We start from the raw sequence: 24,650 nt of genomic DNA on the forward strand, positions 1-24,650 counted from the left end.
AGGCACCAAGAGCCCCCCACACCCAGTGGAGGCGTCACAAGAGGAGCTACAGGAAACAAGGAAGGCTAATAATAGTAATCATCATTTGTTCCATTTTATTTTGAATGTTTTCAGTCCTTACCCTGTAGCCGCACAACGTTAGTCTCGCCAACCAGACTCCGCTTCTTTACAGAAGAGGGTCTGGCAACACTCGCGCTTTCAAAGGAAGTGACACAGCGATATGGAGCCTACCGACCTATCAGAGCAGCTCCCTGAACGGGCGTCACGTTGTTAAGCCTTTGTTTTGTAGTTTTTCAACACAAGCAACCACTTCACGTAATGCTCCGTATGCTTGTATTCTTAAGTTTTTCTGACAGAAACGACAGAAGTCATTTACTGAACTCCGTGTGGCAGGAGCGCCATTGTTAATGTCCGAATGACGACAACTTTCTTGTCGCTGTTTCTGTCGTCACATCTGCTATGTTCTCATTGGCTGCTCTGCGCTTCGGTTGTCCCACATTAGTCCCGCCTCAAGCAGTAGCTTTTCTACGACAGGGTCGCCAGACTAGTCTCCTGTTTATTAATTAATAAACATCGGAGATTAGTCTGGATTCCAGGCTAGCACAACGTGCCGCTCAGAGCAGAATGGTAATGGGCCCCGGGCAGAGACGTTTTACGAACCGCACATTGAATATCCAATATCTGCATCGCTGTGGTGTATTTACAGATGAAGACCTTTTCAAAACACCATTTACCCCTGTGATGCTGCTCCTCCTCACAGTCCTGTCCTCTTCGATGGAGGGTGCCAAGGCTGGGGGAAAATACCACTTTGATATCGCAACAACTTCCCTCTCTTTTGGTACAGCGGCAGTTAAAGCCTTTTTCTGTGAACTGCATTTGTACTGTCTGCTTTTGTACGTCTTTGCCATGTTTTTTGTGGGGGTTCAGCTGATTTTTTTCTACTGCAGAGAATCTGTCATAGCCATGAAGGACCCAACTTTTTAACCTCTTTTCCCCCACTTTATCCAAGTCTATTTTCTCTACTTCAGCTTTGCCCAAATCAGCTGGAGAACAACAGTGTAATGCCTAATTTCAAAGCTATGGCCAACAGTTGTTTTTCCATTGCTTTTATGTCGCATTTGTCACCTTTTTGTCGCTCCTTTGTCGCTTTATTTGTTGCCTTTTGGTCACGTTTTGTGGCCTTTTTTCCGTAGCTTTTTTGTCCTATTTTTGTTGGGAGAAAATGTGCTCAGTTCAGGTGGGGGTTAAGAGGTTAAAAGTAAACAAACAGCAAACGTTAGCTTCTAGATACAGTCAGCAGTGGGTCATGCGTGGCCTCGACGAGGGGGAAGAAAGCCTCTCATGGGAACTACAATTTTTCACTCTTTTTAGTCGTTTTCTGGCGGAATATTAACTTATTTACCACACACAAATAAAGTCAAGTGGAAATCAGGCCCATATGGATGTTTTTCCACAGCATATTGTTCAGTAGAAGTGAAAAAACAGCAGTTGTAGCTAGTGTTAGCATGTAGCCTGATGCTAGCTTTCTGCATTATTTAGCCTATGTATTTATGGGCTGTTGAACCACTTTGCTCCTCTCCATATCTTTGTGTTTTTATCTAGTATAAAGTTCTATTCATAATTCAGTATTTGTTAAATTAGTATTGGAGAAATTAGATTTTTCTCCTCTTTGTTTTCCCCTCAACTGCTTCAAACAAGTTTCTCAAGTGGAGGAATTCAAGTATCTCGGGGTCTTGTTCTCAGTGAGGGACTGATGGAGCGTGAGATGGACAGACGGATCGGTGCGGCGTCAGCAGTGATGCGGTCGCTGTATCGGTCTGTCGTGGTGAAGAGGGAGCTGAGTCGGGGCAAAGCTCTCGATTTACCGATCGATCTACGTTCCCGCCCTCACCTATGGTCATGAGATTTGGGTAATGACCGAAAGGACAAGATGCAAGCGGCCGAAATGAGTTTGTTTGTTTGTATACTTGATTGTCCCCGTAGGGAAATTTGTCCTCTGCATTTAACCCATCCTTCGATGCCGCTGGGGCAACCCGTAAGGAGCAGTGGTCGACGGCCATCTCCATGATGTGGAGCCAAGCTGATGGTCAGAATCACCTGGCTGGCTACCCCTAACCCTAACCCATTCACCTATCGCAGCCTTCGAGATCGGGTGAGGAGCACAGTTACCCGGGAGGAGCTCGGAGTAGAGTCGCTGCTCCTTCACGTCGAAAGGAGCAGCTGAGGTGGCTCGGGCATCTGTTCCGGATGCCTCCTGGTCGCCTCCCGCAGGAGGTGTTCCAGGCATGTCCTATTGAGACAAGGCCTCGTGGAAGACCCAGGACACACTGGTGGGACTATGTCTCCGAGCTGGCCTGGTGTCGCCTCGGGGTCCCCCCAGAACAGCTGGAGGAGGTGTGTGTGGATCGGGAATTCTGGGCATCTCTGCTGAGACTGCTGCCCCCACGACCCGGCCCCGGATAAAGCGGAAGAAAATGGATGGATGTTTCAAACATGACCATATATGGGCTGTCTGTGTCTTGCCCAAGAACATGACTAAAGCTGGGATTCAAACCACTGAAACACTTCAACTACTGAGTACAGATTAAAGCTTCAAAACTTCTCTCCTCAATCTCCCAATCGACATTTATCAAACAGATATATTTCCGAGCAGCTGTTCGCCCAGAGAAAAACATTTGTAAGGTTAACACATGTTTCATTTGCACTTTCTAATAGCCTAGCTTCTGCAGAAAGAGGCTTAGCATTTGAAACGGCACATTGGGAAGTATAAAGCAGAAGTCTCTGAAGTTCAAAGAGGATTAGAATAAAACCGCTTTTTGCTCTTTCTCCAATTATGCAACATTTATTCACATTTCACTCATTTACCATTACAATGCTATGGTTAGCCTTTAAATCTTCCTAATAGATTACCTTGCTCTAATGTTACTTTCACTCAGATGTCCTCAGGAAATGGTTTAAAGCCTCGTATTGTTAGTAGAATCGTCATAATTCAATCGAGCACAAAGTGTGAATCAGTGCCTCTACAAGTGCTGCCTTTAGAATGGACTTTATTACAGACTACACTCCTGAAAGCAGAGCCTGTGCTGAATTTAACCAGCACTAAATGTTGTCTTTGTTTGTACGCTGGATCTGCAGTGTTTACAAGACAAAAGCACATAATGTATACCAACAATAGATAAAAGGATACAGCATGTCCATATTGAGCGACAATTAGCTGCAGCAGATGGGAGTGAACATAACCAGGTGCAATATACTTGGTATGCACATACACAAACACACTGCAAAATCAACATGAGATTATAGTCAGGCTAATGCCAAATAGGTCAGGCTAGTCATAGTATAGTAAAAAACGATGTAAATACAATTATCAAATAGATACATTCTGACAGAAACCCCCAACTAGCAAACATCTCTGGATTTCAGTTCAGGTGGGGGTTAAGAGTTTAAATAGCAAGTTAGTTACTTTACGGATTACTTGGTTTTGAAAGTAACTGAGTTAGATTACACATTACTTTATACTTATACTTATAACTTATACTTATAACTATACTTATACTTTATACTTACATTTAGCAGCTGCCAACTGTAGTGAGATTAGTCTATGGTAGTTTGGGTACATGACCACGAGAGGGCACTACATTACTGCTGTTGATGGAGTCTGGTTCACTTCAATAGATCCAGACGGCATCTCGTCATAGAAGGGGGCGTGGCCTTGCCGATGGGGAAAATAGAATCTTTTGGGAAACTCCATTCTTCACTATTTTTAACCATTTATGGTGGAATATGAACTTATTTATCACATACAAATAAAGTTCAGTATAAATCGGGTCCATATGGGTATTTTCTCACAGCAGATTGTTCTGTAGAAGTGAAAAAAACGGCAGTCATAGCAAGCGCTAGCAAGCGTTAGCATTAGCACGATGCTAACATGTAGCATCATGTTAGCATTCTCAGTTTTTTTTATGTATTTATTGGCTGGATACAGATACAGACGGCATCTCTGGAATGGCCCATATATGGCCATCTTTGAAAACAACAGGGGGAAATAATATTTAATTATTCAAAAACTACTTTAACATATGCTGAATTATAAATATAGTTTTCTACAAAACAAATATACAAAGACAAGGAGTGGGGCAAAGTGGTTCAACAGCCCATAAATACATACATAACGGAGAATGCTAACTTGATGCTTCATGTTAGCATCGGGCTAATGCTAATGGTTAGGCTACAACTGCCTTTTTTTTTTTACTTCTACTGAACAATCAGCTGTGAGAAAATATCCATATGGGCCCGATTTACACTTGACTTTATTTATGTGTAATATGAAGTAGTGGAAAATTGTTTCTCTATTTCCCCTTCGGCGAAGCCACGCCCCCTTCTATGACGAGATCTATACGCGGCTGTTCACCTCGTGCTGTCGATAAATCAATTCTATTTCCAAGAAGATTACATTTGTGCTGTGGTCCTGAAAATGTGACTTGTCACAGACGTTACGTCACTCCCAGAGCTACAAGAAGAAGGAGATGTGTCTTTTTACAAAGGATGGACAACACCTCCCACCCACTGCAATGGACTGTAGAGGAGCTGAGCAGCTCTTTCAGTGGAAGACTGAGGAGCAGGTCCTTCATCCCCACTGCTGTCAGACTGTGCAACAAGACTGTAAAGTAACATGTGCAATAACCCCTTTGCAAAACTACGTGCAATAATCTCTGTATCAGCGTCACTTACTGGGACTGTAAACTTTGCACTGCCAATGCTGACTTTGATATTCTACTTTTATAGTCTGTTCTAATGTGCATTTTATTATTCTATTTTCATTTTCTTATTCATATTTCTTATTCTTTAAACTATTTGCACTCTTATTGAGAGCCGAATGTAACGAGGGAATTTCTCCATTGTGAGATCAATAAAGGATTATCTTATCTGAAAATATCAAAATAGTAACGCACAGTGACTTGGAAAAGTAACTTAAACCTGATTACTGGTTTGGAAATACTAATGTGGCATCACTGAAGATGAACGGTTCAGAACTGATCCCGATTCTGAAAAGAGCCTGGAGTTTTTCATTCAGTTTGAAACAGATTCACCCGAAACATATTCGAGAATCGGCACAGCAGCAGCACATCAGGCGACACAAGACATTTGACTCGTTTATTATAAAAAATTGGTCCCGTTGTAGTTTTGGATGATTTGAATGAGTGATATGATGTTGCTAAATTAATCAACATAAAAATGATCAGCTCTTTGAAATGAATGGATCCCAAAGATTCGGCTCCCCGTAAAGAGACATGAATCCCATCAGTACCATTAGAAAGGGAAATGACAAGGATCAAAACAGGGTGCATTTTCAAAATCATCACCTGGAACTCCCTCATGGTCTCCCATTTAGCATATGCAAAGTATTAGCTTTAGAAAACTTAAATAATCCAAGGAGAAAGTACAAACTGATTTCAATAGACTTATGGAACTGTAATGTAGGGTCTTAAAATAACGTGAACAGTGCGTCAGAGAGGGGACAGACCTTCATCTATTCAAAGGGTTTTAAACCACCTAATGATCTGGAGAGTTCAGAGTCAGGCTTTTAAACAAGACAGAGCCTGCAATCAAATGCAACTTCTTATTTTGGAGCCTTTTAGACATATGGTGAAGTAAAGTATTTTTCTTTTAACTGCAGTGGAGCAAATTACACGTTGGTTTAATGTGTTGACAACATGCATAAGACACGCTCTTATTACCGTTTCTGTTTTATAAATAGACCTGTAAATTTGTGCCGCGCCATGACAAAAGGCAGTCTATTTCCGGCTGTAATTACAGAATGTTCATCTGCCGTATCCTCATGTGATGTTTGCAGATAATCCGCGCATGATGAGCCACGTGCAGGTCACCATCCAGGTCCTGGACATCAATGATAACATCCCCTCTGTTGCCGGGGGCAACAGCGCTATCATCGCTTGCGACAACACCAAGATCGGGCAGGTCAGTCCCACACGAGTGAAGATCTTAAAGGAATAGGCCACCGTTTAAACACACTGAGATATGTTCTTACCTGAGCTTAGACGAGTTCATCTGTACCTGTCTGGTCTTCACACGTGCCCTCAGTCACGTAAACACAGCACAGACGCCGTTGGCATTTACATTATAAAGTATAGCTACACAAAATTAAACCATGTGGATTTTTTAAGTGGATGAAAAGGGGAACTATATTATAAGGCTTAATAATACCAGGAGTACTTTGATATCCGCAAAGTTATATCTTCACTTTACTGTGCGAACGCGGCAACAATGCAAGGAAAAAGATTAGTTTAGATGAGTTTTGTAGGTCTTACAAATGAGGCAGCTTTAAGGCAGCTTTAAAGTTTAAATTTGAATCAAAAACTTGTTGAACCGCATCCCTCTCCTTTAACTTTAACGCAGATGGTTGCTCTACTGGCTGCTGACAGAATAAAAATGCAGAGTCTTGCAGCGTCTTCACATTTCACTGCCCTCTGTGCCCCTGCAGGTGATCCAGACTATTCGTGCGGCAGACAGGGACAACTTTGCCAACGGGAAGTTCTCCTTTCGAATCCCTCCGGAGCAACAGGTCAACCCGAACTTCACCATCAAGGACAACGGAGGTGAGCCACCAGCAGATGACTAAAGGTCTCTTAACTTAAAGAGTAGGCTTGAGTCTTAAAAAAGGCTTTCGCTTCAGTTTTGTCTGCAGCCTGTCTTTTTACCCTTCTCTCATAAAAAAACGACCTGGAGCTGTGTTTCGCTCCACTCGCGCACCTTTGAGTAATCATTTAACCTTCTCCATCACCGCAGTAGCAGCTTCCTGAGGTCTATGTATTCAGGGGAATGCTTTCCTCACCTCTCCATCTCTTGCTAAGCTTAACATTTAACACCTGTAGAGAGAAAGTGGCACAGTAATGTTCCCAACCACAGGCCTGGATGGGATTCAATCACTAAAAGCTGTTTATAATGCATTGGAGATGCTGCACAGCTGTCCACAAGTCTGTAAAAACTGGTACATCCCCTTTAAACCTATCAAGATGAAATATAAGGAGCACTCACGTATTGTAAGTCTTGAGTAGAATACACCAGCCGTTGTTGTGAACGTGAACTCAGCAACTGCATCGCTTTTAATTAATTGAGTTTGTTGCAAATGGGACTATTATCTTTATAGGTCAAGCAGATGCTGCGCTGGAGAAGAGCGTTCTTTTGGTGCACAGACAAATGTAAATAGAGTGGGGAATTGAATCCGTGTGAAACGCAGGGAGGATGATTAGTTGAGTTAATGGGGAGCACATCAATGGCAGCTGGTGATGTAAACTCTAGGTGGGGCTGTTGCACAAGGTGTTTGTGCTGCATTTACGACCACTCGTCAGCGTTACAAACAACTCTTATTCCCTGAGCATCAGACCAACAACAAGGCAAAGGTTTACTCTCTAAACTGCAGTCAAACAGCTGCGTAACGTCATTTAAACAGCAGACTATTACCTAACAATACATTTACCCAAAGCACAATGAGAGAATAAAGGAGTCGTTTATGTCCTGCTTAAGTTAACAACAGCTGAACCCGGACAGATGTGAACCATGGTGTAAACATGGGCTCACCCATAGCATTGAGGAGCATCGCGTCCTAGCGTCTGTTTAGCCTCATTAAAACTCCATAAACACACGGCAGCTTCCTCACTTCATCTTGTGTCGTCCAAAAAAAACGAAGATTATCCGTATAATCCACTGGTGTTTGCTAGGTCCCCTCAGAACAGCTGGAGGAGGTGTGCGTGGATCGGGAAGTCTGGGCATCTCTGCTGAGACTGCTGCCTCCGTGACCCGGCCCCGGATAAAGCGGAAGAAAATGGATGGATGGATAGTTTCCCATAGTGTTTACAGAGACCGCATGCGAGTGAAAGTAACCAATGAGGAGTCTTCAGCGTGGTGTGCTGCTCTGTGATAGGCCCATGTGCTGGAGGTGGGACCTGCAGCTCTGCCATCTATGGATCACTGTCATATATATGGCCATACCGCCTTTGCTCTGCCCGATCCCATCAGATCTCAGACTCTAAGCAGGAAGGGCCTGGTCGGTATTTGGATGGAAGACCGTTTTGGAACACCAGGAAGCCTGGTGAGTGTATTTGTGTGAGTGAGGGCTCTTCTTCACGCTGGGAGGCTTACCTTTCGAAAAAAACTGTAATTTAAATGTTACACTCCAAACATTGACTACTTCTACATGCAGTCAAGAAAGCCTTTCATCCATCCATCCATTTTCTTCCGCTTTATCCGGGGCCGGGTCACGGAGGCAGCAGTCTCAGCAGACTTCCCGATCCACGCACACCTCCTCCAGTTGTTCTGGGGGGACCCCGAGGCGACACCAGGACAGCTCAGAGACATAGGGCCAGATCTTGTGGTTCATAGCGCAGGCTGTAGAGAAGACGAATACGCAGACGGTGGCGCTCCTTGCAATCTTCAGTCTCATACCTGGCGCAAAAAACTGTGCAGGACAGGAGGCGGGGACAGACTCGCATTGCGATGTTGTGATGCCGCCCCCTCCCCATGCTTTCCCCAGACCTGCGGAAGGCGGCAGGTTGCGAGGGGGCGTTCTCCTGTTAACGTGTAACATGCATGATGCAGCGCGCAATGTTTAATAAAGATTAAAGAAATAAAAGTGTCCCTACGCTGCTGCAGATCCAAGAAGAGCGGGCGGGACAGAGAAGAGCAGCCTCGCCTTGGACACCGTTCGAATGCGCAAAGTTACGAAATGTACAGGATTTAATTGATCAGAAACTGTCATATCGGCTGCGGAGGAGTTGCAGAGTTTTGCAGTAGTTGCAAGAAAACTGTAGCGTGTTTGGAACATTTGAGCTACAGCTGCAGGATTCTTGGAGTGGCTGAATTGGAAAAAAAAAAAAAGTTGCTATGCGCCCTGAGCTGTGGCTACACAAGGAGCATCATCAGGAGGTAAAGACTGACACACGATGGAAAAGTCTCCTTAAAACTCAGATCAGACCTGGTGTTGTGGCACTTGAAGGCATGTGTGGTTTATTTATGGAAAACTGTTGTTGTTTTGTTGTTAGGGGTGTGCGCGTTGATCTATCAAAGTAAGCCCGTGCATAACCTCAAACAGACTTTTCAAGGCAATTTCGCTTTTGTTTTCAATTGTGCTGCTTGTAATGAACCACGCCTCAGTCGGCCTCTTTTTCTTAAATAACGCCCTCTCCCTAGTGGCGCAGCCTTTAGCGCAAAACCTGCGCCACATGCAAGATCGCACGTGCACCACGTTGCGTTTAGAGTTGTGCACGGACTGCGCCAGTGACAAGATCTGGCCCATAGTCCCTCCAGCGTGTCCTGGGTCTTCCATGAGACCCAAGGAACAGCGAGGAGGCCTTGGAAAAAACCCTTTCATAACTAGAATATTAGAAATACAGTCATATAGATATTAATGAAGAAAGCAGCAATGAGACCAAATATCATTTTATTGGCAAGTTTGAAGAAGGTAAAATATATGACGTAAAGATGACAACTCTGAATCTGATTACTTAGTTGACTCTAAGGGAAAATATATTTTCAGTTAAAAGTATTATCAGTTGAACTTGATATTCTTGCAACATTATTTGGCAGTGCTGTCACGGTAAAAGGTAAAGTCTGTTCCTTGGGGTGTGGGAGAGTCGTCTGAAAGCCACAGCTCCAAGTCTATACTGAAGCACCTTCTGGGGGTGCCCTCACTGAGGAGTTAGTGGAAGTGGGTCAGAAAAGGAAGGAGGAAGCGGTTTTGCAAAGGGCCCCAGATGCAGCACAGCCCTGCACTTTTGGAGCGAGAAGGAAACCCATTACTTTACTCGTGTGGTGAATACTGATGTTAGGGCATATTTGCATCATGATATTTTCCGTGTGTCATGGTTTTCAGTTCTGGAGCCATGCAGTGTTTTTTTTAAATATATAATATATTATAATATATTATATTAAATATACATAAATTGAGTGATGGTACACGCGATGGTGGACTGATGAGACCAGAGTGACTGGATGGACTTGTCCTGTACCCCCACTTGAGGAAGTCTTGTGTAAAAATAGCAGGAGGTTCGGGAATCCAGTGTCAATTCCACTTTCAACTAAAATGGAACAAACACATCTTTAATGTTACCTGCCTATCCAGTGCCCCTCCTCCATCTTCCTATTAGCAGACGATGGTTCTGTGTCCCATGGCAATATTTTGGGATATTTCAAGAGGGCTGTATCCCCCTGACCAGCTATTAACAATTTGTTTGTTTTCCAGGTGTTTTTTTCCTTCCCATTTTGTGTGAGGGGAAAAATAGCTGCATAATAATAATCCTGGACTTGATTCAGAGTGTGGACCAGCTTTGGGCACCCTTCATCTCATTACACTGGGACACTTCAATCTGACAGCCTTTGTTTTACACCGTTTCAAGTTTGAAAAAGTAAAGCAAAAATGATATGGTCAAAAAACTCACCAAAAATGTGTATTAATTTTGGCCGCAGTGTCCAAATACAATGCTGGAAATGACCTGAAAGAGTCCAGTGTGTACGGACTGTGTACAGATTTCTTAAAGACGGGTTAAAGCTGTGCACAGAGCCTGTCTCTGAAGTCAGTGTTGGTGCAGGAAGCAGCCTCACTCCTCTCTCAGCAACAGGCTCTGATTATGTGACCGGGCTGTTGCCTTGGCAACCAGCAGGAGGCTGCCTTATTTCCTTTCATCACTTATCCAATCAACCCATGTCAGAGTCATAGACTGTAAGACTATTTTCCCCAAGTGTTAACCATTTGACCAACTGGGGGGGCAGTCGTTTTAAAGTTTGCTACAAGTGCAACGCTGATTTATTCAGTTACAAAACTATTTCACATCACATAAAAGTTGTTAATATTCACATGTGTTTTGGTTCTTGAGCGCCACACATTAGGTCAGTTGTGGTGAACAGGTCTGGGCTCATTCTACACCTTAGGACATTGTTGGCACATTTAGGAGGAGGACATTTCTAAACTCCATATAGCCCCTTTAACTTTGGAGTATGTTTAAGAGATTTAGTTGAGCCAAGTAGTATGCTTTTTGTTTTTGAAATGTTTAATATCAATCTATTATTTAAAACCCAACGCTCAACAATTTTCAGTTCATCTTCTAAGATTGATGACAATTCAGATAATGATTTTGCAGATGTATAAACTGTTGTATCATTTGCATACATGGTTAATTTAGCTTCATAGTTTCAGTACTAATGGTAGATCGTTTGTGAATATGGCATAAAGCAGTGGACCAAGGCAGCTCCCTTGAGGAATACCGCTAATGCTAAAAAAATCTTTGGTCTTTTTGCGTGACTGAGGGCAAACAGTTTTTCCAAACTGTGATATGTTCTTACCTGAGCTTAGACGAGTTGATCCGTACCTGTCTGGTCTTGGAGAAGTGTGGTCGCTTCCAACTTCACCCCGTTTGGAGCTATAGTAATGCATTGGGAGAGGCAAAATGCTAACTACATCTTTGCTCTTTTTGCGTGACTGAGGGCGCGCACAATGACCAGACAGGTACGCATCAACTCGTAAGAAGATATCTCAGTATGGAAAAACCTGTTCCTTTAAAAGACGACATGTTGGCGCTGCAAAGATAAGTCTTTCCTAACAATGATGTTTCAGCAGTGAGAAGATATATAAGCTGCTGTGGACGTTAGCGAATGTGTTGCGATTAGCCTATTTAGTTATAAGCCGAATGCCCATCTCGGGTCGCCAGTTGCCATCCATCCATTTTCTTCCGCTTTATCCGGGGCCGGGTCGCGGGGGCAGCAGTCTCAGCAGAGATGCCCAAACTTCCCGATCCACACACACCTCCTCCAGCTGTTCTGGGGGGACCCTGAGGCGACACCAGGCCAGCTCGGAGACATAGTCCCACCAGGGTGTCCTGGGCCTTCCACGAGGCCTTGTCCCACTAGGACATGCCTGGAACCCGTTGCATTTTGGGTAATGGAATTTCTTTCGGCTACCAAACAGTATTGATAGTTAGCGTAAAGCAACGTAGAAAGCTCTGATTTGGACCGTTTTAACCACTGGAAAGTTGATGATATAAAGTGCTTTTGTCGTCGCCGTGGAGCTTGTTACAATATTAGCATAAAGTCTATTTTTACAACCTCGGCTGCGTACGGAGACAGACAGAAACTGAAAGAACTGAACGACCGTTCATACACAGCAAATTCACAAGTGTTAATTCAACTCTCATATTGTTAATTTTAACACTTTAATGTTGTCATATATGCTCCACACCAGATATTGTTAAAACTACACTTTTGAGGATGTTGAACACTTAACACTAGAAAAGTGACATGATAACACTATAGATTGTAGAATTTGACAATATTCAGGGGTTGATTATTTTACACTAGTGTACAGTGAAAATCTAACGACACTATATAGACGTTTTAACACCATATGAAGTTTCAATAGTGTTCAGTGCTCTTTATATTACACTATGCAAGTGTATTCCTTTTAACAATTCAAATTAGTTAGTTGATGCCATTCCAATTTATGCTCCCATTAAACAGAAAAAATTGTATAAATACAAACTTTATTTCAAGTGAAACTGTACAAGAACACCATACAACAGCATTGTGACAATTCGAACACTGACAATGGGGTACATGGTATGCATTATCTAGTGCATTTGAAAATTGCATATCAAAAAGGTTTGTAATAATACAATTCTCCCAGAGCAATAACAGAAAAGGAGTCCTCTGTATCCTCACAGTATGCATTCAAGTGTTCATCAAAATAAACACGTACTTGACAAGTCATAAGAATTCAGCAAAAAAATCTTAACATTGGAAATATTGTCACAAATAATTTTAAGTTTCAACTATGGATACAATGAGAGGAAAAATAGGCCAAGCAGTCTAAAAATGGATGAAGTAATGATCTTGGAATAAATGCCATTCAGGCATGGTGTCTAGTGAGAAATACTAATTTTTGGAGATTTGGTGGATAAAAATGACTTCTTCTGTTATTGATTCAGATTGTGAACATTGTTTTTTCTCCAGTATTGACTCATTGTTTGACATTTTATTTGAAACACTTGATAGATGAACACCATCAGTTGTTTAAGTCATTGTTTCCACACAAAAGATTGAAACCAAAACATCATTTTGATACATTATCCTCGGTGCATTCGCAAAATAGGTCCACTGCTTCACGTGTGGTGTATGAGATTTGAATTTTAAAAGAGCTCTAAAAAACTGTCTCAAATGTCTCAAAACCATTAGTCAAATTACATAAAACAGTTGGGAAAATTTCAACTTTGAAAGATTTGACCTCTGAAATCTTTTGAAATTAGCTTGATTGGAGGCGAAGCTTTGAGTTCTCTTTTAAATGTTGATGAGGTGTCAACCACAAACTGGGCAAAATACTATGGAACTGAATATCAGATTGGTATGGTTGTTTGCACTGACATGGTTTAAGATACTCCAACGTTTAAAAAGATTAACGCCATAATTGTGAATGATGGTTTTGAGACTAATTCATTTGATTGAAAGTCCGACCCATCACATATATCCCTATAGACACCATGGTCTTGTCGTTTAGCCTGCATAAAAGTGTTACAAAGCTCCTCGTTCTTAAATATTGAATTTAAAGGTCCCAAAATTGGTACATAAACAAATTTATCTGTGACATGAATTTGAGAATAAATTCCAGTTGTTCGGTTTCTTTGGACATCTAGTCGCACCCCTAGTACATATTCAACGGGTTGCACTATTTCCCACTTCTGCTCAAAAAATACCTGCCTTTTTTTTACTGTGTTCAGATTTCAAAATGGATTCTCAAGTGCATTAAAACAGGTTTCTACAGTTTCCTTCAAACCACCACCTTGATATTTTGGATCTGACGCACAATTTTGAAATGCCTCTTTTGCTTGTGTTAGTATGTATTTAACAGCATAGATTAACCTCCATAAATTGTACCATTGCTCTAACTGTGCATTCAGCAACACCAGAGGCTTGCAGCTGTGCAACAACAGAACCACACATGTTTAGGAGATGATCATTGCTCAGTAAGGACCTTTCTGATCTGTGCAAACTCTCTGAACGCGAGTTTGATGGCTCATCAGGAACATTGTCTACAGAGTCTAAATTGTCCATATAGCCCACATCATCTCCAGTATCAGTCAAAACAGAACTTATGACGATTGGCAAGGTGCTTTTTAAAACCTGCAAATGTACAGAAAATAGAACTACACGCTGGCTGTCCACAATTTAGACGCAAATGTTTGTGGGGATATAGGCTATGAATGTGCCTTAGGTGTTGGCACAGCGCTGCAGAACTTTCATGTTGTGCTTTACAGATGAAACATTGTCCATACTTTTTAGATGGTACCTGGGGGCTCAGCATTTAAGATTCTGGCTCTAAGCTCTTTGACTCTGGGGTTTTCCTTCACTTTTCCAATGTCGATGTTGTAGACCGTTGTTTGTATGAAGGTGTAGAAGTTGTTGAGCGACTCTGCATAGTTCAAACTGAAGAGTTCATCAAGCGCTGCGAGGGATGTCTCTGCCTGGCATGGCAGGGCCTTGTGGTCAACGATGACGTAGAACCTCTGGATGTTGTGCTTCCCATTACCAACACACAGGAGAAACGGTTGTCCAGGCTCCACCCCAGCAAGAAAGGTGTCAAGGCTCACTCCAATCTGTAAAATATAGTATTGACATTAACAACATTAAGGACAGGATATTCAAGTAATCAGCCTGCTACAGCCTTCTTGACAAAGGCTTGTTTGGAGCAATATGTTTAAGATTTTAAGATTCATCAGCCCAGCACAATAAAGGCTTTACCAATATAGAGAATTATGATTTGGGAGGAGTGCGATTTATTATTATTATTTTTTTTTAGTCTTAGTTCCCCAAACACCAAAGAGCAACTTCCATCCAATAACTAATTCTATCATTGATGTCCTGAGCACTTAAGTCTAGTTCCCCCCACAAAAACCTACCTGCAGATATTTTACAAGGTTGTCCATAGCTTGAGTTGAGCTCAACTTGCCACTTCTTTTATATCCTTTTGGAGTTGGTGGAAGCAAGTGGACCAACAGCAAAGCACTGGACATGTCGCTATCCCATCCTAGAGAAAAAAAAAAAAAAGTACATTATCAAAAAGATGCAAGAGTAAAGCATAAATAAGAGTAACTGGCTACAACAGATGTTGATAACATGTTAAATATAAAAACATACTGAATCAATGCAGACATTGTTTTGATCAGTGTACTGACACAATATTTTTAACAAGACACAATTATTCAGTTTGTGGTTCTGCCTCCAGCAGGGGATGCTGAAGCTGAAGCATGATTAATTAAAACTACTCAAAAGCACAGTACAAAGAATGTTTTAGTTAAGATTACCAAGTCCATCCTCCAAGAGCTCTCCAAAGTGGCTACTACCGTTGAGGATTTTACTTTCAGCGAGGATCCTTGGTTTGAAATAAGTGGGCCATTTGGAGACAAATCTACTGGACACTTCTTTGCCAAACATAGTCTCAAAGTCTTGGTCAATCTATAAAAAAAAAAATAATAATAATAATAATGACAGTGATGTGGACATTTTAAAATACAATACAACTACTTTTACACTTACTAAACCTGGTGTGTCCAGAAATCTTGGAAAGACCTCCAAAATGGAGAACGAACCTTGTTGGTCATGTACCAGAGATTGGCGATGTTGAAAAGTAGCCCTCATCTTGTCTTTTATGATGGTTGGATTGGTTGAATGTGTCATCATCGCTATGGGTTCTTGGCAGTCGTCTCCAAATAGCTGGTCTTCAGGTTGAAGCTGCCTCTTTCTCTTTGGACTAACTTCCTGGTCAAAGTTTGAAGTGGGCCTCTTTGATGGAACAGAGTTTCGCTGGCATGTTTTCAAACACCAGGACAGGTAACCAGACCCACCCAGAGGATCACAAAAATGCTCCTTAAAAAGGAAATAGAATTATATTTAGCAAGACAAGTATTATAGTACAAAAGTACTTACAAATCCACTCTCCGAGTAGGGATCTCTTAGGCAAGGGAACAGGTTGATTATGCCAAGTGCATATTTCACCCGCACAGATACTGGTGGAGTCCGTCTAAGTGCAAAGACATTAAAGCATGAATGAATGATGATTTACAAGTACAATTGAATAGTTAATTACCCATGTTTTGTTTACCCATGATCTACCATTTTTGCTACAAGGAGATTCACAATGTTTCTTCTGGTTTTGTCATTTATTATCTTTGTGTCCATGTACAGGTGGAATATACTTTGGCCCCCAACTTTTGACTGGAGTGCATCTCTCACCATCTAAAACAAAATTGATTTGTCATTGAAATGGCATTAAGACGTTAATTGTTGTAAAAGTGATACCTTTCTAGCTGACTCCCTTTCATGGTCTGTTATTTTGCCTCCATTGCTCCTGATGATAATCGTTGAAACTGAATCGGATGATAAGGCGCTGGACGACAGTTCAGATGATCCAGATACCTTGGAAGTGTCCGATCCCGGCGAGTCCAGTGGATTTGACAAATCCAGTTAAAAAAAAAAAAACATTTTTACTATATTTCTGACAAAATGTATATGTAATGGGCCCTGGCTCACCTGTGGATCTTTCAGACACATTTACAATGAGGCTTCCCCTTCCTAAAAGCTCTTCAAACACATCAGCCTCTACTTCTGTCCCAGTTTCATCCGTCATGTGCAGCTGAGTGCCAAGCGGAAGGCCCAGTTTTAAGATTACTGAAATCATAAACATGGGTTTGGTTAACATTAATTGGTTTACAAGATGACGGCCAGCACACACTACTGGGAAGAACATTTTTAAACACCAAAACAAGGAAAAACGGCCAGCAGTTTGAAAATATTTGTTTGGGGAGGATCTGCGGTCTGAAATCAATTAAGTAATAGCCAGACATTTATGTTCTGTGTTGTCTAGCTTTCTGCTACTGTAAATTAGCAGGAAACAGAAGCCAAAGCGTACTGATACTCTAACTTTGCACTGCCATCAAGTGGAGGCAAATCTTATGTCTTTCAAAAGTCTTTCAATATGTTAAATGATTTGAGATTGTAAAGATGTTTTTACATATTTAACATGTTGTGTGATTATGTGATTACCAACCCTTTGATTGAAATGTGTTGAAGTCTTCAAGGCCATCTCCTGTTGAAGACATGAGAACGTACTTCTGAATTTCTCCATACTTGACAACCACCAACATTTTGCACCTGTACAAACATAAGGTGGTGTTATTTGGACAATCAACATAGCAATACACGACATTTCAAATTAGCAGCTTGGTGCAGTCTGCTCTGCACTAAGGAGCACGCTTCAATAACTAAACCTTTCCACCAGTTAAATTGAGTTAAAAATACAGACAAGCTTCTTCTTCTTTATTTATTTATTTACTTTAAATCTCGGCTCTTGATTTATTCAGTTGACATGAGTAACAAGTGCAGAAAAGCTAACATGCACAAGCAAACACATACGAAAGCTAAATAGCAACAGTATGAACAACATGTGCGCAGAGGCTACCCGACTACGATATTAGCAACAAGAGCCTTGAGAGTAGCTACATACAGCATTAACATGTGCGAAGAGGCTACGATATTAGCAACAAAAGTCCTGAGACGACCTACTTACAGCATCATGTGCGCAGAGGCTACGATATTAGCAACAAGAGCCCTGAGAGTTGCTACGTACAGCCTTAAAGGTCCTATATCATGCAAAATCGACTTTTTGGTGCTTTTAGCCATGTTGTTATGCTATTTCCTTATCAAAAACACCCCCAGAGTGGTTTGTGGCTTCATTCACGCAGCTCTCAGCAATCCTCCTGAATCCTGCTCTCTGAGCAGCTGCGCCTCCCTCTCCTGGTGAACGACTGAGCGTTCAGTTGTGTCGTAACAGCGGAACGGAAGTGCTCGACATTTGTAATGTAATGTCTTAATTCTATGCTTACGGCCTGATTTTAATTTGTAAAACAGCGTTTTCATTATTTCTGTCATAAGAAAGAAACAAAGAGTAAAAAAAAAAAAAAAAAAAAAAAATGATGTGCCCGAGGTGCTTCCAGGTCAGCTGTGGCCAAAACAAACACATCGTGTCTGAACAGATCAGTCATGTTTGCGCTGCAGCTGAAGATGGAGCTCGTTACCTACTCTGGACACCTGTTTTTTATTCTTAACTAACGATAATGTCACGGAGAAAAAGAAGCGCGTTTGGCTACAGAGTTTATTCAACCTTTTTCAAGAAGAGGCCACTCAGCTGTTTTTTTCTCCGGGATTCAGCGACTATCACCAAAATATTGTTTTTCTGTGACTGTCACTGATGGATGTTCGGTGAACCTTCGCCAGAATCAAAGTGGATTAACTTTTATAACCAACGCGAGTCCCATAATGTAAACAGCGATGGACCAGAGCGGTGAGTCAATCCAAACGCGGGTTAGCTTGTGTGTTAGCATATTAGCATGTGTGTTAGCCATTTATGAAGCTGTGTTGCAGATGTCAACTCCTTATAACTGCATCGTGAAGTAACTTCACTTATTGTTTTTTATTTTGGGGTGACGGTGGCGCAGATGGTAGAGCAGGTCGTCTCATGATCGGAAGATCAGGGGTTCGATTCCCACCTCCTGAAAGTGTACACTGTCGTTGTGTCCTTGGGCAAGACACTTCACCTACATTGCCCCCAGTGTCTGCGTACATTGGTGTATGAATGAGAGTATGAATGGGTGAGTGGATCCTTGCTGTAAAGCGCTTTGAGTGCCTAATGTAGGTGGAAAAGCGCTATATAAGTTGAGACCATTTACCATTTACCATTTACCATTTATATTACGGTAAAGTTGTATGCGCGGAGAGAGGGGGCGGAGTTAACTGAATTGAAGCGTTGTGTCTTCCGGGTTCGAAAAATACCTCCAGAAAACACTTATATTTATCACAAAAATTAGTTCTCCATAGTGGTAGAGGTACAATATATCATATAAATGCCTATACTTAACTTTGGAATGGCTAAAATAGCATGATATAGCTCCTTTAACATGTGCGCTGAGGCTACGATATTAGCAACAAGAGCCCTGAGAGTAGCTACGTACAGCCTTAACATGTGCGCAGAGGCTACGATATTAGCAACAAGAGCCCCGAGAGTAGCTACGTACAGCATAAACATGTGCGCAGAGGCTACGATATTAGCAACAAGAGCCCTGAGAGTAGCTACGTACAGCATAAACATGTGCGCAGAGGCTAACCAACTACTACATTAGCATTAACAACATGTGCACCGAGGCTAGTTTGCTACAGTGTTAGCAACATGTGCGCCGAGGCTAGTTTCCTAACGTTACAGTAGTTTATTAACGTTTGCGAAAAGGCTAGTCCAGTTGCAATACTCGTTACTTCTTAATTCGGTTTACACACAACATTACTAACCGGGGAACAACCACAAAAAAGCTAAGCTGTATGAAGGCACATTGTTACGGTCAAGTACAAGTTAAAGCTTCATTCATCCACCCACATGCCGCTTTGAAAAAATACATTATGAACATGTACCAACAGATAACGCGATATCATGTTAAAACAAAGTTACTGTTGCTGAAATTGATCAAAAGTTACACATTTCTTACTTGCATCGCCAGAGCTCCCAACGCTGGCTGCTCTGGTAGAGTGGGCTGCATACGTCACAGACGCGGGCAGTGTAAAGTGTTGCAGTGTTGATCAAAGCTTTCACTGTGTAGTGTTTTTTATTTTATCACTGTGTAATCAACTCTAGAACACTGCAATAGTTAAAATAACAATAACATGTGTGAAAACATATCTGGATTTCCTTCACTCTACTCGCAACTGCATCATCACTGTAAATTCAACACTATTGAATTTGCTGTGTATGTAGAGATGCTTCAAAAGTGACGACCAGTTCTTGTTCACATAGTTGGAATAGCTATGTGAGAAAAACATTTCTGACCCTCGAAAGCGACTGTTGGACAAAGTGCAGGGTCTGAAACTGTGGCCTTATGTTGCTGATATTAAGTGAGAAATAAACATAACATAAACATAAACATTTTTTTTGTCAATAAGGAGGTGGACAGTAAACGAAATCTTTGTTTATTATTATTGTGACCAGAGGGATCCATGTACACATATAGGCTAGTCCATCTAAATTGACTTTATTTGTATTTTTTACGAGTGATCTGATGGTACAACATAGCTAATCGATCGCTAATTTGACATACGGAAATGTACCAAATGCTGATTGACCCACGCATGCGCAGTCGAGATGGGCATTCGGCTTATTATGAATCATGACTGTTCTACAGAGATGGTTTGGCCTCACAGCTTGATCCAATAGGATAAACTGAGATGCTTTTAGACTGTGATTTCTACAGTTCTGGCTCATGTACCAGAACATGTCCCAACGTCCAGCCGTTCACACTGGTTTGAGGCTAGCTGTGTTAGGTTATTTGTTCTGACAGTTGTATCCAAAGAGTATCCAAAAGAGTCACCTATTCCTTCTGTAGAGTCTCCACATTTACTGCCGGCTCACTTTTTCTCATTTCTTCATCCGTCAACCGTTTCTCTCCCAGTCTTGTTTTTCCCCTCCTCTGTCCGGCTGCCTGATCCGTCCCCACTGGCGATACTTGCGTTTGACCTCAGATACGGATCAGGCAGACAGGTTTCCGTAACGAGCCGCTTTGACAAACTCCTGCACAGATGGATCTGGACAACCAAACACTGCAGTTGTTTTTTTCTCTGGACACCGCTGAAAAACAAGGAGGGGAAAAAACTTAAAGAAAGAAAAATAAAAAAAACACAGCCCGTCTCATTAATGTTTGTGCGCGTTCCCGGATCAAAAACAGGCTCCAAAGCGCTGTTTCTTATTCATGAGGAAGGCTCTGTTTACTGGGTGGTGAGGTTTTTTTTTAATGCAAGTCTGCAAAGGCTCCGCCAAAGAAAGCCCTGCAGACTTGTAAAAGAAGAATGGCTCTCACTTTTATGTGGCTTAAAAGCATATTTACGCTTATAATGTGTAAAAACAACAACAAGAAGGGAGAGCAGGCAATTTCACCAAAGTTGTGTAGTGAACTTTGAGGAGCGTGGAAAGCTTTTATCAGGTCCTCCAGGATTTCATGGGCAATTTTAGTGATTGTCGCGAGCGAAAATGCCTGATTTTGTGGAACATTTTTCCTAAAGTTGTGATGAAATTTTTTGTTTTTTTGCGTCATACTTTTCTTTGCATTTGACAGTTTTAACCAAAGACACTCTGCAGAAAAAAAATGTGACTTAAAATAGACAATTCTTTTTTTTTCTTTATAGAGTTTCCATGTTCTTCCCGCGTCGGTGTAGGTTTCCCCTCCCAGTAAAAACATGTACAATAGGCCAGTGTGAGTGAGTGTGTGTCTGAGAGTGCGACTGGAGGACAAAGAATGCAAATGTTTACGTGCATGAGTCCCATGTATATTGATGAACATGCGCCGTCCCAACCAAATAAACCAATAAATACATTTGTAGATGTGATAGTTTTAGTCTAGTTTTTGTCGACGAAAAATCAAAAGATTTTAGTCAAGTTTTAGACACTTTTTTTTAAATTTTACTTTAAGGAATTAAGTAATAGTGGCCTGTTTCAACAAATGAATTTAGGTGGAGTATCTGAAAGTATTGGAAATGTAGATGGTCGGCAGGCTAGTTATTTTCTGTGTTCATACGCTGTGGTGGCAGCATGTATTAAATACATGCTGTGTTGAATATCTGGTTGATCCTTCTTTTGCAGCAATAACTGCTTTTCTGTAGTTGCAGATTAGACGCTCACAACGATCATGATGTATCTTGAACCATTCCTCTTTACAAAACTGCTGCAGTTTAGTGAGATTTCAGGGCGTTACTTTTTCCACCCTCTCCTGTGAATGTTGACATGTAATGGCCAATATAAATATGATCAAATGTAAATCTTTGGGTGGTATTAGTTTAAGCAGACACTGTTTACTCATTGTTATGTATTCTTATATCAGACCACATTTAGTGACCAATTTAGGCAGAAATGTGAGAAATTCCAAAGCGCTCACTTTTTCCTCCCACTGTAGGTACAGCAGCAGTGGACGTCTCCACTCGTTTAGTTCTATGGGAGAATTTGATCGATTCTGACCCTCCTCCTTTTTTTTCTCTCTTTTTTTGACTGATTGACTTGAGTTTGATTGATTTTCTGTTAATAGTTGCACTTGTAATGTCGAGAAATCCTGGAGGGACTGTTTTATATAGACTGCTTAATATATGTTATATATTTTATAAGTAAGACAATGCATTACCATGTCACAAAAGTGGGTAAAAGTTTGTCTGCACTGGCCATTGTTCAGTTGTTCGACACAAATGATCGTTCTGTTCACATGTTCCTGGCGGGTCACCTTCAAACCCGCGCTGAGAGGCTGCTCTAACTGGCTTTGTGTCTTTTCACTCGGCCCTGGGCTGCTGCCAAAGATGCCACCTCGGTCCAGGGAAGCACAATGACCAACTCTGCACACTGGGGGTCAGATAGGACACGTGTGGTCAGTCATTTGATTGTAAAAGCTACGGCAGGGGTTCACACTTTAGGAAAGAGCCTCATGTGAGACACCAAACACGTATTTATTTTTTTACGTCTGTAAAGGCGTCCTGCAGAGTTTGATGGGAGCTTTTGTCTTTGTCACCCCCAGACAACTCAGCCAGCCTGGTGTCCCGCCGGAGGGAGGGCTTCTCTGGGCAGCAGGACACCTCCTTCAGCCTGGTCCTCGTGGTGTCGGACGGTGGGGAGCCTCCGCTGAGCAGCACAGCCACGCTGCACATCCGCACGTGTGTGTGCGAGAAGAACAGCAGGGGGCGCTATGGGGCCAACGTGTGCCAGGCTCAGGCCTTCCTCTCCTCGGCCGGCATCAGCACCGGGGCCTTCGTGGCCATTCTGCTCTGCGTCGTCATTCTCCTGGGTAGGTGTGGGGTAAAGACTGATGTCAGGGCTGTTATAGGATCCACTATACTGTACAAGCATTGCAGAAATCACAGAACAGGATAATGTCAATAAACAATGAATAAAAAAAAGTTTTAAAAGTGGCATGAAATATATAAATTATACAAATTAGAGCGGAATATGAAGAATTTCAAAAAGTCAACATGGAGTCTCCAAAGCAGTAGCCTGGCTAACGCCAGACTAAAATCACAAGTGATATTTAGTCTGGGGACCACCAATTCATTTTCTCGTAGGAGAGGTGTGGTTTACGATCGTCCATAGTCATTTATTGGGCTGAATGTCTATCACGCGTCTGCATGAGGCCACAGCCAACTATATCATCGTATCCGATGACGTATGACGTACCCGCTGTAAACTTTCGAGCGAAACTATTTAGAACATGGCCTGAAGCTCGATCGAAAAATAGCGTTGCGTCTGCTGCTGTCATGTTTGATCCGTAAATAAACTTTTTTTTTTAAATCCGTAAATAAACTATAAGCTTCCGTAGATGGAATAGCTCGTCATCGTCTTGCCGTCCCTCCTCGTTCTGTGATTGGTTCCCAAATCCATGCGAAAATTTCGGCCATGGTCCCCAGGCTGCTGTGCAGTTCGAAATGATTCGAGCGCACACAGTAGTCTGGCGTTAGCCAGGTTACCAAAGCAGGCAACTGAAGACAAAAATCCTCTATGCGCCTATTCAGTGTAATATGTGACCGATCATGGAAATTAAGGACACAAGTCGGTTTTGGGCATTTTGAGTTATTCACAGATTATGAAATGTAGTGCAGTCTCCAAGTTTTCCAATGAAATCTGATAATATTTGGAGAACCTGTGAACATTTTGAAGCTAAACTCTCAGGATATTTCGAAGCAGAGAAATCGGCCTCTAAACATTTGGGCTGTTCTCACCTCTCTCTGCTGCTGCTCAGAGTGACAATGAGGCTCATTTACATCTCATTTAGATAAGTCATACCTGCTTCCTCGTAAAGCTGTCAAGCACAAAGATGAGAGAAGGCAAAAAGCAAGAAAAATGTTCTATCAAAGAAAAAACAAAGTTTGCAAACAGGTAATATGTAAATACATATCTTTTATAAATCCACTTCCCATAGAGCCTACCTCTACAGCAACTAGCAACACAAGGACAACTAGCAACATTATCCCAACACACAGGGAAAGAAGAACACACACGGTCATTAGTGCCACAGACAATGGTAAAAACAAAACGCAAACCAATCTAACCCACTGGACACACCACGTTAGCTTATAGCACAACAATGGCCTCATCCAAAAGCAAACACACACGATGGCACAACTTTCACTCACCCGTCTGAAGTAACCTTCGCATATCAGCTGCAGAAAGATGCGACGAAACCTCAATTTTTAAGTCCGATTTTGGTGCACAGGAGAAGCGTGGGAGATTTTACCATCCCAAAAGTGACACACGGGAAGCAGCGGCCAATTTGACAGAACAATAAACAAGTTCAGGACTCAAACCTGCAGCATGAACGGTGTTGTTGTGACAGCGATCACATGACACTGTTGACCAATCAGGACACACAGAGACCTGTCTTTGCTGATCTGGGTTCAGTTATTGAAGCCATAGAAGACACAGACGCGTTGTTATAATACGTAAAGATTCTCATTCATTATGTGTGAACCCCAGTCGGTCTATAATCATGCTAAATTCAGTCGTGTAGTCAGGACGCCCCATTCTATAT

At 41.9% G+C, this 24,650-nt stretch overlaps 2 protein-coding genes across 2 annotated transcripts in view; one reads left to right on the top strand and one right to left on the bottom strand.

The window, feature by feature from the left end:
- Nucleotides 1-24,650, top strand: part of LOC306973220 (cadherin-18-like) — a 159,940-nt gene that overhangs the window by 131,328 nt on the left and 3,962 nt on the right. The window contains exons 9-11 of the mRNA XM_079570093.1: nt 5,855-5,979; nt 6,503-6,617; nt 22,647-22,913. Coding sequence (XP_079426219.1) covers nt 5,855-5,979; nt 6,503-6,617; nt 22,647-22,913 — 507 coding nt within the window. The remainder of the gene's footprint in view (nt 1-5,854; nt 5,980-6,502; nt 6,618-22,646; nt 22,914-24,650) is intronic.
- On the bottom strand, nt 13,525-16,073 carry LOC306973268 (uncharacterized protein). Its single transcript, XM_079570178.1, has 5 exons — nt 15,985-16,073; nt 15,595-15,924; nt 15,363-15,513; nt 14,958-15,085; nt 13,525-14,654 (listed from the first exon to the last, which is right to left on the bottom strand). Exons 2-5 carry the CDS (start codon nt 15,736-15,738, stop codon nt 14,337-14,339), a joined length of 741 nt encoding a protein of 246 aa, XP_079426304.1. The 5' UTR covers nt 15,739-15,924; nt 15,985-16,073; the 3' UTR covers nt 13,525-14,336.

The sequence above is a fragment of the Gobius niger genome (genome assembly GCF_951799975.1).
Source record: "Gobius niger genome assembly, chromosome: 13".
NCBI lineage: Eukaryota > Metazoa > Chordata > Actinopteri > Gobiiformes > Gobiidae > Gobius > Gobius niger.